The 14,629-nt window shown below is 43.5% G+C and overlaps 1 protein-coding gene across 3 annotated transcripts in view; it reads left to right on the top strand.

Annotated features, from left to right (window-relative positions):
- kcnq4 (potassium voltage-gated channel subfamily Q member 4) overlaps positions 1–12,707 on the top strand; it is an 81,416-nt gene extending 68,709 nt beyond the window's left edge. For 2 of the 3 annotated variants that reach the window (XM_016996326.2, XM_062962295.1), the window contains 5 exons: positions 8,606–8,823; positions 8,937–9,039; positions 9,156–9,287; positions 10,665–10,800; positions 11,410–12,707. In XM_016996326.2, the coding sequence (XP_016851815.2) occupies positions 8,606–8,823; positions 8,937–9,039; positions 9,156–9,287; positions 10,665–10,800; positions 11,410–11,628 (808 nt within the window). In that variant the 3' untranslated portion in view covers positions 11,629–12,707. Of the gene's footprint in view, positions 1–1,696; positions 1,754–8,605; positions 8,824–8,936; positions 9,040–9,155; positions 9,288–10,664; positions 10,801–11,409 lie in introns of all 3 variants that reach the window. The other variant, XM_062962296.1, reaches the window with a different exon arrangement.
- Positions 12,708–14,629: the final 1,922 nt, after the last annotated feature.

The raw sequence follows: 14,629 nt of genomic DNA, 5'->3' as shown, positions 1-14,629 counted from the left end.
CTTCTAGTCTCCTTTGCAGTCTCTGTCTCATTTCACCACCGTTCTCTCTTTCTCCTCCTGTTCCATCCTCGATTCCTCCTCCACTTCTTCTCCTCTTTCCTCTGCTCTCCATATTCCCATCACGTCTCCATGCCCTATTCATTCCCGGAAGCTGGAAAGAAGATGAAGCTCCGCCCCACAAGTGTTTGCGCTTAAGGTAACCTTCTATTTCCCTTTAAAGTGCAGTCTCTGCTTTTATTCCCTCTCTGAAGGAAGGTAGGTTCTCCTCTAGAAAAAAACTGGTGATATATGGCTGCTCCTTGGGGAGAGGCCTTCAAAGCTGGTGTCTCTGTATATATGTGTTTGCATGTTCCTACAAATGGGGAGAGAGCATCAGGAAAGGAAATCATATAGGGTTTGGTTGCTCAATGCAGCAGCTGCCAGGTGTTTTGGATTCCACTTTCACTATCTACAACTTTTCTAAGAGTTTCTAGATCTTCCAGTATTTATTACAGTCCAAAAACCCAATTTGCTCAGTGGTAGAAAGTCCAACATTTGGAAACCTCTATATCTGCCAAAGTTTCTCTAATGGAGTGTTTACAAAAGGAAGCTGGTTCATTTTGGAAGCCTATAATATTTCAAAAAGTTGACCATTGTTTTCCAAAAGTTGACCAGTGCTAGAAAGTCCAACATTTGGAAACCTCTATATCTGCCAAAGCTTCTCTAATGGAGTGTTTACAAAAGCAAACTGGTTCCTTTCGGAAGCCTATATTTCAAAAAGTTGACCGTTATTTTCCAAAAGTTGACCAGTGGTAGAAAGTCCAACATTTGGAAACCTCTATATCTGCCAAAGCCACTCTAACGGAGTGTTTATAAAAGCAAACTGGTTCATTTTGGAAGCCTATATTTCCAAAAGCTTGACCATTATTTTCCAAAACTTCCATCCATGCAACCTGATCCTCATGTTGTTCTGGGCGTTTGGAATTAGCGACAATCATAACACTTTTTAATAAATAGGTCATTTATTTATATTCTGTGTTTCAAAGTGAGATCCAAGATGGCCATATCAGTGATATCACTATGCTGGTCTTGTTCAGATTTTTTTTCCTGCAAATAGAAAACAAGAAAATCAATGCAGTGAATAGGGAAGTAAATAGTACAAATTAGACTTAGAGCTCTTCCATGAGAATTTAGAGAGTGGGTGGGAAACAATAAGAGGCAAAGGACATAAGTACGGTGGGTTAAAGGTAAAGGTTTCCGCTAACATTAATTCTAGTCGTGTCCGACTGGGGGTTGGTGCTCATTTCCATTTCTAAGCCGAAGAGCCGGCGTTGTCCATAGACACCTCCAAGGTCATGTGGTTGGCATGACTGTATGGAACGTCATTACCTTTCCGCCATGACGGTATCTATCGATCTACTCACATTTGCATGTTTTCGGATTGCTAGATTGGCAGAAAGGATACACTGAATCCTCAGAATGTATTAGAACCCAAAAGAAAAATATAGTGTTAACTCTGTTGCATTTGAACCATGTGGCAAACCATCCCTGTGTTCCCTCCTTTATGGCCAGCCTCAGCACGGCTCTCCTCACCTCCGGGACCACCATTTCTAACTTTTCTTTCCATATCCACCCCTGCCACTAACCGTTTCCCTTCTTTGTTTCCCTCTTCTTCCTACCTTTCTTCTTTCGTTCCTTCCCCTTCCCATCTCTCTAGCCAGATCTTTAGTAGTAAAAGGAATTTCTTTCGGATTCACAGCGGCTGGAAACAGAGGTACCAAGGCTTGGGATCTGCTCCCCAGGAGATGTTTTGGGACTGAATCGATTTGGTCGCATTCTCGTTGCATCCTGTGTACTATTTATTTTATTTTCTTTGTCGAAGGAAGGGCATCCTGAGGCTGGGCTCAGTGGAGAGGTGCATGGTGGGAATCCCCATTGGTTTCTTGCGATGTAGCCCTTCCTGGATGGGAGATAGGCTTGCTCTCCTGTCCCTGGATGGCATCTCTCCAGAACAGCTTGACACGAAGTGATGGCATACAACAACAATAATAACAATAACAATCTTTGACTGGTGGTAGTACCTTCCCAGAACCCCTAAATTGCTCCTTAGTCCCCACCACTTCTGAAATTCTTGCTTCTGTTCTACACCACAAACCAACACCAATGGTCTAGACCAATGGTTCCCAAACTTAGTTGGCCTACCGCCCCCTTTCCAGAAAAAATATGACTCAGCGCAATGTTTTCTTGGGCTCCAAATTGTCACCGAAACTGTAGATATCACAACCTTCTCATCTTTGGAGCTTCCATTTCCTCAAATTCAAGTCTAAGCTGTGTTGGAGACCTGCTTATCCATAGGTGCTTGACTTCCATTTGGTTTTGCAATAACTCTTAGGGCTAGAGTGGACAACAGTGTCTATAGACATAGTAGCTGCTATCAGTGGAGAATCTGCTCTGGGTTTTGTCTGAACTTTAAAAGGACTAATCCACAAACTCTGAATCCAAAATGGGTTCAGAACCTTGAACGTTTCACTTATAGCTGAGACTAAAACCCAGAATGGATTTAGGCCCCGACTGATATGGAAGCTATCAGCCAACACTGTCTATAGACACACAGAGACATGTGCAAACACACATTGCTGAAGAGCATAGTAGTATCACCATTTTTGACTTGATATGTGGTTTTTACTTGTATGGCTGCATTGCACTTTGCCTTCTTTAGGATGCTCTTGCAGGTCTGGCTATCTTTCACACTACACAATTGTAGCACTTTGATACCACTTTAACTGTCATGTCTCCGTTCTATGGAGTCCTGCAATTCGTAGCCTCTAAAATCTTCTGCGAAAAGTCCTTGTAGCCCATCAAACCATAACACTGTGTAACAAAATTTGAATTTTTTCCTGTTCCTGGTTTGAAAGTGTTATTTCCTGTTTAATTGTGCAGTCCTTACTTCGAAATAATAATAATAATAATAATAATAATAATAATAATAATAATAATAATAATAAAATTAATAATAAAATTATTAATAAAAAAGGTTTGGATCATTGATGTCGCCATCCCAGGTGACAGTGGCATTGACGAAAAACAACAGGAAAAACTCAGCTGCTATCAGGACCTCAAGATTGAACTTCAAAGACTCTGGCAGAAACTAGTACAGGTGGTCCCGGTGGTGATGGGCACATTGAGTGCCGTGCCAAAAGATCTCAGCCGGCATTTGGAAACAATAGACATTGATAAAATTACGATCTGCCAACTGCAGAAGGCCACCCTGCTGGGATCTGTGCGCATCATCCGAAAATACATCACACAGTCCTAGACACTTGGGAAGTGTTCGACTTGTGATTTTGTGATATGAAATCCAGCATATCTATCTTGTTTGCTGTGTCATAATATAATAATAATAATAATAATAATAATAATAATAATAATAATAATAATAATAATAATATTTTTATACCCCGCCCCATCTCCCCAAGGGGACTCGGGGCGGCTTACATGGGGCAAAACGGACAATATAAAACACAACAATAAAAACAAATCAATCAACAATAAAGCAAATCATAAAAACAAATAAAATCATATAAAACAAACATGCTTATACAACGTTCTGCCAGCCCGCTTATGTTGGATAAGTTTGTGGCTGCCACACACTAGGTTGAATTGGATGAGACTCTAGCCATTGAAAAACTATAGCAAAATGTGCCGCAGGATGTCCCTCAAAAGCAAAGTTTTCGCAATGTAATAAACCTTTCCCATGTTTTTATGATAGAATCAATTAAGAAATAACATTGATAAACCAGGAACAAAAACTTTGTTACGTAATGTAAACAAGGGCAGTTAAAATGGTATATAAGTTCTGCAATATAGAAGACACTCTGGAGATTCATGATCTCCGGTCTCCGGTTTGCCTAAAATTTCACCCAAGTCATGGCTCTGAAGATATTCCTCATTTTCTTCATTGAGGAGCATGGTGATCATGGAGGTTTGGAATCACATTGGTGTAACCCAAGAAGCAAGTCAATGTGATGTTTTTTACCTGACTCTGGTATAAGGTGATGCTTTTCAAACTCAGGGTTAAGAAACACTGAACTTTCAAAACCAGAAGTCAGCTCAAGGTGGACAACATTCCAGCCAAACCAATGGTGATTGTTTGGTGCCTTCCATGATGGAGTATCTACTCCAGGTTCTAGTCCAAACTCTAAAGGAACTATCCAAGGTGTCAAGTGTGTTTTCAGCACCTTGGATAGTTCTTTTGGAGTTCAGACTCAAACATGGAGCAGAGTTTCTTCTACGATTATATGGAAGCCACCTAGTGACACCACCAGATAGCTTAGCTATAATTCATGGTCTGCTATGGACAGTGGTGGGAGATATTTCATGAGCCTCAAGATCCAGTTTTCAGTTTGCATGCCTGCGGTTATGCGTAATGGGTTTGCATGCCTAATAGTCCCATATGGTAGGAGTGTGAATTGTAGGCCAGAACAAAGAACATCACCTTCTCCCTACTCGCTGTGAGTAAGTCCTCGAAAATAGATGAAGCACGAACTTTAGTTGAGAGATGGAACGAGAAGTTGACAGTCAAGAAAGAGGAGAGCTGAGAAATAATGAAATTTTGAATTCTCTCTTGAGAACCCAAACGAGAACCACACTCAAAATATCATCATCATCATCATCATTTAATTACTTATTAATCGCCCTCCATCCAAGATGCTCTAGGCGATTTACAAGATAAAATTGTAAAGGATAAAAATACATACATACAAATATTGATAAAATTAACATAGATTAAAAGCTCTAGTAAAGAGCCAGGTCTAGAAAATAAAACCAGTTCTGACATTGGCTGAAATGGTTTTGGTGGTGGTAAGGAATGGGGCAAACTGGAGATTAACAAGAAGCAGCGAAGGCCTTAGGAAAAGTAATAATTGTCTTAGTTTGAGTGTTGGACGAGGATTCTGGGAGAATAGGGTTCAAAACCCAATTCAGCCATGGAAACCCACCAATAATAATAATAATAATAATAATAATAATAATAATAATAATAATAATAATAATAATAATCTGCACGCATCATCCGAAAATACATCACACAGTCATAGACACTTGGGAAGTGTTCGACTTGTGATTTTGTGATATGAAATCCAGCATGTCTACCTTGTTTGCTGTGTCATAATAAAATAATAATAATAATAATAATAATAATAATAATAATAATAATAATAATAATAATAATAATATACGTCACACAGTCCTAGACACTTGGGAAGTGTTCGACTTGTGATTTTGTGATACGAAATCCAGCATATCTATCTTGTTTGCTGTGTCATACAATAAAATAATAATAATAATAATATACATCACAAAGTCCTAGACACTTGGGAAGTGTTCAACTTGTGATTTTGTGATACGAAATCCAGCATGTCTATCTTGTTTGCTGTGTCATACAATAAAATAATAATAATAATAATAATAATAATAATAATATACATCACACAGTCCTAGACACTGAGAAGTGTTCAACTTGTGATTTTGTGATACGAAATCCAGCATATCTATGTTGTTTGCTGTGTCATAAAATAATAATAATAATAATAATAATAATAATAATAATAATAATAATAACAACTTTATTTTTGTATGCCGCCTCCATCTCCCCAACGGGGACTTGGAACGGCTCACACTAGGGCAAACCCAATACAATCATATAATGTCATAAAATCAACAGTTGAGACATCAAAGAATGCATTTAAAAACAAATTAAACAAGTCATGATTTAAAATAGACATAATTAAAATATTAAACAATCATCCAAGGCGTTTAATATAGGACCAATCTATATATAAAAAATGGTAATGGTGTTTCGGCCTAGGACAAAACAACAAAACTACACATCCCAGAAACACTAAACTTGGCAGCACAGCCCCTCATCCATGCCTCTACGTTCATACAACAAACAGCTCCAGCTACTCCAGAAAATGGCCAGGCTTTGAGACTGCAAGGCTATTCACTGCTATTCCATCTGGCCAACAAAGGATTCCCATAAGCCACAGCAACGCATGGCCGGGCACAGCTAGTATGTCCTATATTGGTCATAAAAGGACCAATATAGGACAACAGTCTTTGGGCAAGTTGCACTGTCTCAGCCTCAAAGGAGAGCAAGGGCAAACTTCTACTGAATAATTCTTATCAATGAGAGCCAGCATGGGGTAGTGCTTCAAATTTTGGGCCACAGAAACCCATTGGGTGAGTTATAGTCTCTCTTGAGAAGGCAATGGAAATATTTTGGATAAGTCTTGTCAGGAAACCTCTAGGATAGGATTATTTATTATTTATTATTTATTTATTTCCATCATTTCTATGCCGCCCTTCTCACCTGAAGGGACTCAGGGCGGCTCACAATCTGGCAAATTCAATGCCGGTATACAGTACAAAAATAAAACATAACAATTAAAACAATCAATTAAAATAATCCAATAAATACATTTAAAACAGAACAATAAAAATACTTAATCCATTCGTCCACATAAACCTTAATCCGGACCGAGTTAAAGCCATCATAATTCATTCATTAAACGCTTGTTCGCAAAGCCAGGTCTTAAACGCTTGTTCGCAAAGCCACACTCTCTCAGCCTCATTGGAAGGCAATGGCAGATCTCTCTTGAGCGAATCTCTCCAGGAAAGTCCCATGATAGGATCTCTTTGTGGTCGCAATAAGTCAGAAATGACTTGAAGGCACACAACGACAACTTGGAGATGAAGTTGTGGACCAAAAATCAGTTAGGAAAACATCTCTAGAAGTTGACGCTGTAGATGGCACAGGGGGAGTGGACCACTTTCTTTGTCATGCCGTTGGCTTTGCTTGGGTTCCTATCGGGAGAGATGTTCTTGCCCTTTCCAAGCAAGAGCATCGTCCTACGTCACAACCTTATTTCCGTGAGTTTTGTGTGAACTCCCCGTCGACCCCTTCCCCACACAAAATAGCCCCTTGGAATATCCAAACATCTCCTTTGCAGGCATCCTTTGTCCAGCGGTGTCTTTTTCCGTCCGTTTATCCGTCGGTCATTTCCATGTTTCAATTCTTTCTTTGTTTTTTGCTTGTTTCCAGCCTTTGCCGTAAGTACTTCCATAGCGCTCTTAATAGAGTTTGTGGCATGAATAGACTCCATCTCTCTCTTTCTGTCCCTTTTCCTCAAACTGTGTATTGTTCCTGGAGGGCTTAGGTTGGATATTCTGCAAATGCGTAATACGAAAATCTGTCATCATAATAAGTTGGCATTAAGCAGGATTCCTCAACTTTAAATGCATTATGTTCACCTGCTAAACATAAACATTTCTCCCTTTATTTGTTCCCGAATGAAAATAATTTCTTCTGGGAGAAAATCATTTTTCGCAATTTGGAACACTTTTTGCGAAAAATTCATTTGGACTAATTTGTATAGCCTTTAAGCAAATGATACTGTTTTTGTTCACGTTGGTCCAATTCCATGTAATAACCGGTGCTTTGGTTGAGTTTTGACACTAGAGGGAGATCTAGGATTCTGGAAACTGTTCTCAAAGGACTGTTTTCTCAAGAACTTTCCCTTGCAATATCCCAAAGGATGTAAACTGTTCTTGAACGGAAGTGGTCAGAGCCAAGTTTTGTTTTTTAAAGACCATGAGATACACCCAAAAATATTGTAGCTGATATCTATTGTGAAGAATGTGCCTTATCAACACCAGTTTTTGAGAACGGCCAGTTATCAGGTCAACTCTACACTGTAGCATTAATGCAGTTTGACTCCACTTTCACTGCCATGGCTCAGTGCTAGGGAATCATGGGAGTTGTAGGTTGGCACCATTTGCCAGAGAAAGTTAAAGACCTTGTCAAACTATAACTCCCAGGGTTCCCTAGCATTGAGCCATGGCAATTAAACTGCATTAATTTGACAGTGTAAAATATCCACCCTCTATACTCCAGCACTAGAACATTTAGCAGAGAATTCCAAATTATTCTATAAACTACAAATTCCAGGATCGGGTTTCTGTAAGCTTTTTGGTTCAGATGAATGCTTCAAAGTTGACAAAATCTATATATATAAAAGGGTAATGAAATTTCGGCCTAGGACAAAACAACAAAACTCCACATCCCAGAAACACTAAACTTGGCAGCACAACCCCTCATCCATGCCTCTACGTTCATAGAACAAAAAGCTCCAGCTACTCCAGAAAACGGCCAGGCTTTGAGACTGCAAGGCTATTCACTGGTATTCCACCTGGCCAAGAAAGGATTCCCATAAGCCACAGCAACGCGTGGCCGGGCAAAGCTAGTACCTTATAATTCATTTTATGGAGATAGGACCTTGAAAAGTATATTGAAACTACTAGGACCAGGCCAACATTTCATTTAATATTTGTAAGGTTGGGTTTAACTCAAACCTGCCACCCTGAAAAACATTTAATAGTGGGTTTCTGGGACAATTTACCCAGTTCCAAGCAGACTTCAGTTCCAACTAGGAGTTCTTCAGCAGACTATTGTGAACAGATTGTAAATGTAGGCAGTTTGCTTGGGTTGCTGTGTGTAATGCCTCCCAGTTCCAGAGCTGTCCACCTCCTGGTTGATTTCTCCCTTCCTGCCCTGAATCCTTTGCAGCAATAAAATGGGCATCAAGGACCGCATCCGCTTGAGCAATTCCCAAAGGCAGGGCAGCCGGGGGAAGCAGCATCTGATGCCACCTCTCCGCCGCTCGCCCAGCACCGAGAACATCAATGAGGCCGCCAGCCCCACCAAGGTCCAGAAGAGCTGGAGCTTCAATGATAGGACAAGGTTCCGAGCCTCATTGAGGCTGAAGCCCCGGATCCCAGTGGAAGGTAGGTCTTGGAAGCCACCATAGATTGAGCTTCAGAATGGTCAACAAAAAGCTTTGTTTGGTTTGAAATCCTTCAAGACGAACCTTCTCACAAAGCTCCTTTTCCATCCACAGCTGATGGTCCTGTGGAGGAAAGCAGTGAGGAGAAGGCCTACCAGTGTGACTTGACCTTTGAGGATATCATGCCCGCAGTCAAGACACTCATAAGGGCAGTCAGGTGAGCCCATTTGGGTAAGGATGGTGGTCTTGGATTCCTGCATACCAGAGGATTGAACTCGATGGCCCTTGATGGCCACCTGGATTCTTTTATTTTTATTTTCCTTTTCCTTGCAGAATCCTCAAATTCCTGGTGGCCAAAAGGAAGTTCAAGGAGACGTTGCGCCCATATGATGTCAAAGATGTTATTGAGCAATATTCAGCCGGCCACTTGGACATGCTGTGCAGGATCAAAAGTCTCCAGACCCGGTAACTGTTGAAGCTATTTGGATAACTGGTGGCTCCCATGTCAGTGTGAATTCACACCACATTTTAGCTTATGTTTGAAGGAGATCCCCAAAGTCCTCCATCTATTTTGGAAGAAACCTTGGGGATCTCTTTAAGCCTGAACTAAAACCAGGGGCGGTTCAACCGTTAGGCGAAGTAGGCGGTTGCCAAAGGCACCAAAGTCTGGGGGCACAATTGGAGGGTGCCAGAAATACTGCTTGCTTACACTTCAAAATTACCTAGGGCTGGCTCTGACTAAAACCAAGAGTAGATGCACTCCTAGGGTGGCTAGGAAGTTCTAGACCTAGTAGTCCAAAGATGTGATATGTCAAAAGTCAGAATCTGGACGACCACCAGTCTCAATAATCTGTGACGACTCTAAGCTGCGAGAGCACTGGGAACCAGACACAGAGGCCAATAAACAATCTAATATCTTTATTAAGGAAATAAAAGAGTCAAACAAAAACAAGCAGAGTATATAGTCCAGCAATAGACCTTTTAAGAAAGGTCAAATATAGTTCAATAATATGTAGTTAGATGTACAGTATTAGAGTTCAAAGTTTTAAATCCAATTACCGAAACACACTCAAACTTCCAAGCAGTTTGAGTGGGGAAAAGAGCAAGGTCTTTCAAGAGTCCCAGGTTCAATATCCGAGGCTAGGATAACAAGGCAAGGCAAAGTTGGTCGTGGTGGAACTGAAACGCAGTCCAGACTTGGCAGGGAGACGAGATGCAATGCCCGGTGTACTCGTGAGTAGCGCACCGCAGAAACTAGAGACAATGTTGGGTTCCCAACTGACACGTTGACACTGCGATGGCCAGCCGGCGCGCAGAACTTTTAAGGGACTTCAAATCTCCCCCAAACCAGGTGCCTGAACACTTTTTCCCAAGGGAAATGGACTGAAGACAACAACTTGTCAGATGCAAACCTCCCTGGAAACTCTCAAGGGAATTGGTTTAATTAGCATTTGCTCTCTCTGCTAATCTTGTGCTTTTCCTCCTATTCTGCTTCTCAGAGCAGAATGTTTCCACAAACAACTTCCTATCAAAAGGAGCACTCTCCGGGGAAACAGGCTATGTTTCAAGGGCTTTTGTAATTAACTGTGGGCTAAAACTGTCAATAGGGGACATCTGGAAGGGAGCAGAATCTTGCTGAGTCGGCACAAACCCCATATCCTCTTCAGTCTGATCCATAATGGCTGTGGGGTCATGATTCGAGGGTCTCTGAGACATCACATAATCATAGCCTTGGAGGAAGGGCAGTCCTCTTCTGAATAAATTCTGCCAATGATAGGTTTACCTTAGGGTTTGATTTCCTTGCCTTTCTGTCTTTTTCTTCCCTTCTCCCATTGTTGTCAGAGTGGATCAGATAGTGGGCCGTGGAGCCATCGCCATTGACAAGAAGGTGCGGGAGAAAGGCGAGAAGTCATCGCTGGAGATGGAACTGGTGGATGAGCTCAGTATGCTGGGACGAGTGGTCAAAGTGGAGAAGCAGGTGTGTCTTCCTCCAGAGGAGGAGTTGTTGGTGGTTTTAATATACACCTCTTTTACCCACAAGCTAAGAAAGGATTTATTTCTCCAGTCCTTAGCAATCCCATCCCTTTGCTCATAGCCCATCAACCCTTTCCTTCTAGATACTTTCTACGCCTACAGGACTTTCAACTCCAGGCCTTTCAGCTCTTTTGGAATTCTTGGAGGCCATCTATAATCAACTATCATGAAATATCTATCTATCCATCCATCTCACCATGCTTCCAGATATCTATTGATTGAACATCTGGAAGGCCTTTTTTGCACATCCTAAAGGATGGGGAGGTTGCGGGGGCTCCTTATTTGGGTTTGAAGACTGATGTTTCTGTGATGATTAAACTCTGATGAAGGTACTTCTCTTGGATGTGACTTCATTGTTGTTTTGAGTTGGGTTTTTTTCAATTTCTGTAGAGTTTTCCCAACTGTCATTGAGTTTTCCCATCTCTCATTGACCTTTTTAATCACTCACTGAGCTTTCCCATCCCCAGCTAGAGTTTCCCTCTTGTTGTTTTTCCGCCTTTCTTCTTTGATCCATAGCTCAACTTCTCAACTGCTTCTTTCTTTCTTTGCACAGGTGCAGTCCATTGAGCACAAGCTGGATTTGCTGCTGGGTGTCTACTCCCAATGCTTGAGGAAAGGTTCAGTCAACTCCATCAGCCTCACCGCCATGCCCATCCCGACAGGAGAGCCAGACATCACCTCGGACTACCACAGCCCTGTAGACCACGAGGACATCTCTGTCTCTGCTCAGACCTTGAACATCTCCCGGTCAGCTAGCACCAACATAGACTAAGTTGACACCCACCTAGCTGCATGATAGTGATACACCGGCCGCATTGGGGAGAAGTGAGGATATGGGGAGGAAACCTTCCTGCTTCCAGGGCAGGGAAGAGGGGCAGACAGCCTTCTCTAAGAGACAGGACTCCTCTGAACCAAAACCTTCTCCAACCTCACCATGTTGGCAAGGCCTTGGTGGACACTGATCTCTCAACGCACCACAAGTGTTGCCTCAACTTTACTTGAAGTCTTCCAGCTGAGGACAGATGTTCCAAGAGCGACATGGACATCGACCTCCAGCATGAGCCATCACGGCACCGTTAATGGTTTCCTAAACACAACAATAGCCAAGCCATCTATTGTAGCTGAGAAATGCCTCTGAAGCCTGTGCTGGAGAGCAGGACACCCATGAGCAGAACCTAATAGGGTGGCCTTCTCCTTGGAGAGGAAATCTTCTGAGCCTAGAATGAATTTGTGACGTGTGGGTCTTCTTTTGCTCCATCGTCCTTCTGTGAGGACCACTTCCCATGGAGCATTTCCAGGGGCATCCAACTACAGAGGAGCTGATGCTAAGATCTCCTCAGGTCTGACAGGTCTCTATCTTGACCTCAACCACAGCTCTCTGACCAAGAAAACCATATTGGCGGTCTCGTTCGCTTAGCAACTTTTCTCTGACTGCCATCTACTCACTCTGGATTTCTTCCCTTTGGGGAGACTGGGTCAGAGACGCTACTTAAAAGCTATGCAAAAGCTAGATTCCTCCTTCCTTCCTTCCCTGCTTCCTTCCCTGCTTCCTTCCCTCCTTCCTTCCTTCCTTCCTTCCTTCCTTCCTTCCTTCCTTCCTTCCTTCCTTCCTTCCTTCCTTCCTTCCTTCCTTCCTTTTTTCCTCCTTCTCTTCCTTCTTTCCTTCCTTCCTTGCTTCCTTCCTCCCTCTCTTCCTTCCTTCCTTCCTCCCTCCTTTCATTCCTTCCTCCTTTCCTCCCTCCCTTCCTTCCTTCCTTCCTCCCTCCCTCCTTTCATTCCTTCCTCCTTTCCTTCCTTCCTTCCTTCCTTCCTTCCTTCCTTCCTTCCTTCCTTCCTTCCTTCCTTCCTTCCTTCCTCCCTCCCTCCTTTCATTCCTTCCTCCTTTCCTTCTTTCCTTCCTTCCTTCCTTCTTTCCTTCCTTCCTCCCTCCTTTCCTTCTTTCCTTCCTTCCTTCCTTCCTTCCTTCCTTCCTTCCTTCCTTCCTTCCTTCCTTCCTTCCTTCCTTCTCTCCTTCCTTCTTTCTTTTCTTCCTTCCTTCCTTCCTTCCTTCCTTCCTTCCTTCCTTCCTTCCTTCCTTCCTTCCTCCTTCCCTTCCTTCCTTCCTTCCTTCCTTCCTTCCTTCCTTCCTTCCTTCCTTCCTTCTTTCCTTTCTTCTCTCCTTCCTTCTTTCCTTCCTCCCTTCCTTCCTTCCTTCCTTCCTTCCTTCCTTCCTTCCTTCCTTCCTTCCTTCCTTCCTTCCTCCTTTCCTTCCTTCCTTCCTTCCTTCCTTCCTTCCTTCCTTCCTTCCTTCCTTCCTTCCTTCCTTCCTCCCTCCCTCCCTCCCTCCTTTCATTCCTTCCTTCCTTCTTTCCTTCCTTCTCTCCTTCCTTCTTTCTTTCCTTCCTTCCTTCCTTCCTTCCTTCCTTCCTTCCTTCCTTCCTTCCTTCCTTCCTTCCCTCCCTCCCTCCCTCCCTCCCTCCCTCCTTCCTTCCTTCCTCCTTTCGTTCCTTCCTCCTTTCCTTTCCTTTCCCTTCCTTCCTTCCTTCCTTCCTTCCTTCCTTCCTTCCTTCCTTCCTTCCTTCCTTCCTGCCTGCCTGCCTTCCTTCCTCCCTCCCTCCCTCCCTCCCTCCCTCCCTCCCTCCCTCCCTCCCTCCCTCTCTTCCTTCCTTCCTTCCTCCCTCCCTACCTCCCTCCCTCCCTTCCTTCCTTCCTTCCTTCCTCCCTCCCTACCTACCTCCCTCCCTTCCTTCCTTCCTTCCTTCCTCCCTCCCTCCCTCCCTCCCTCCCTCCCTCCCTCCCTCCCTCCCTCCCTCCCTCCCTCCCTCTCTTCCTTCCTTCCTTCCTCCCTCCCTCCCTCCCTCCCTCCCTTCCTTCCTTCCTTCCTTCCTTCCCGTGCTACACAAGGGTGACTCCACTGAGTGTGGTTTCTCGTCTTTGCATCTAGAAGAAAAGGACAGCTGCCGATGCCTCACCCGACTCCTGGCCGTCTTGAAGCTCTTTTGCACTTCTTCTGTATATCGCCTCCAACCCCTCCTTCTGCCCCAGATATCATAAGCACAGTGGGACTTTCCACCCAAGCGGGAGATGTGTTTGCCGGGGGTGGGCAATATGATATGCAACAAATCTTGAATATGCAACTTGCAACTAGTCTTTACAGTTCCGTGGATAAGGAGTTTCTCTTCCCAGGAAGCTAAGAGAAAGCTCGATGCCTCCCTGGGTCTTTATTGGTGATCCAAGTGGCCAGTGGGGAGAAATCCTCCTGACTTGCACCCCAGTGACCCCAACCATTTCTGGGGAGCTAATCCCATCCCTACATCCAATAGCATTGGGGAAATAAGGATTTTGGGATCTGTGCTTGTTCCATAGATGGGTGAAGGTTGGGACTCTTTCTCTTTACAGCGGGCTGTGCAATTGCATGGAGACCAAAAGCCTAAATACTTCCTTGCCCATCTGCAGTCCTTCCCAAAATGGTGACTATTCTATGATTAGTAGAATCATAGAATTGTAGAGTTGGAAGAGACCTCATGGGCCATCCAGTCCAACCCCCTGCAGGAAATCTCATTTAAAGCACCCCCGACAGATGGCCATCCAGCCTCATAGAATCATAGAATAGTAGAGTTGGAAGAGACCTCATGGGCCATCCAGTCCAACCCCCTGCAAGAAGCAGGAAATCTCATTCAAAGCACCCCCGACAGATGGCCATCCAGCCTCTGCTTGAAAGCCTCCAAAAAAGGAGCCTCCACCACACTCCGTGGCAGAGAGTTCCACTGCTGAACAGCTCTCACAGTGAGGAA

This window comes from Anolis carolinensis, unplaced genomic scaffold (assembly GCF_035594765.1).
Source record: "Anolis carolinensis isolate JA03-04 unplaced genomic scaffold, rAnoCar3.1.pri scaffold_10, whole genome shotgun sequence".
Classification (NCBI taxonomy): domain Eukaryota; kingdom Metazoa; phylum Chordata; class Lepidosauria; order Squamata; family Dactyloidae; genus Anolis; species Anolis carolinensis.
This window is presented reverse-complemented; position numbering and strand designations above follow the sequence as displayed.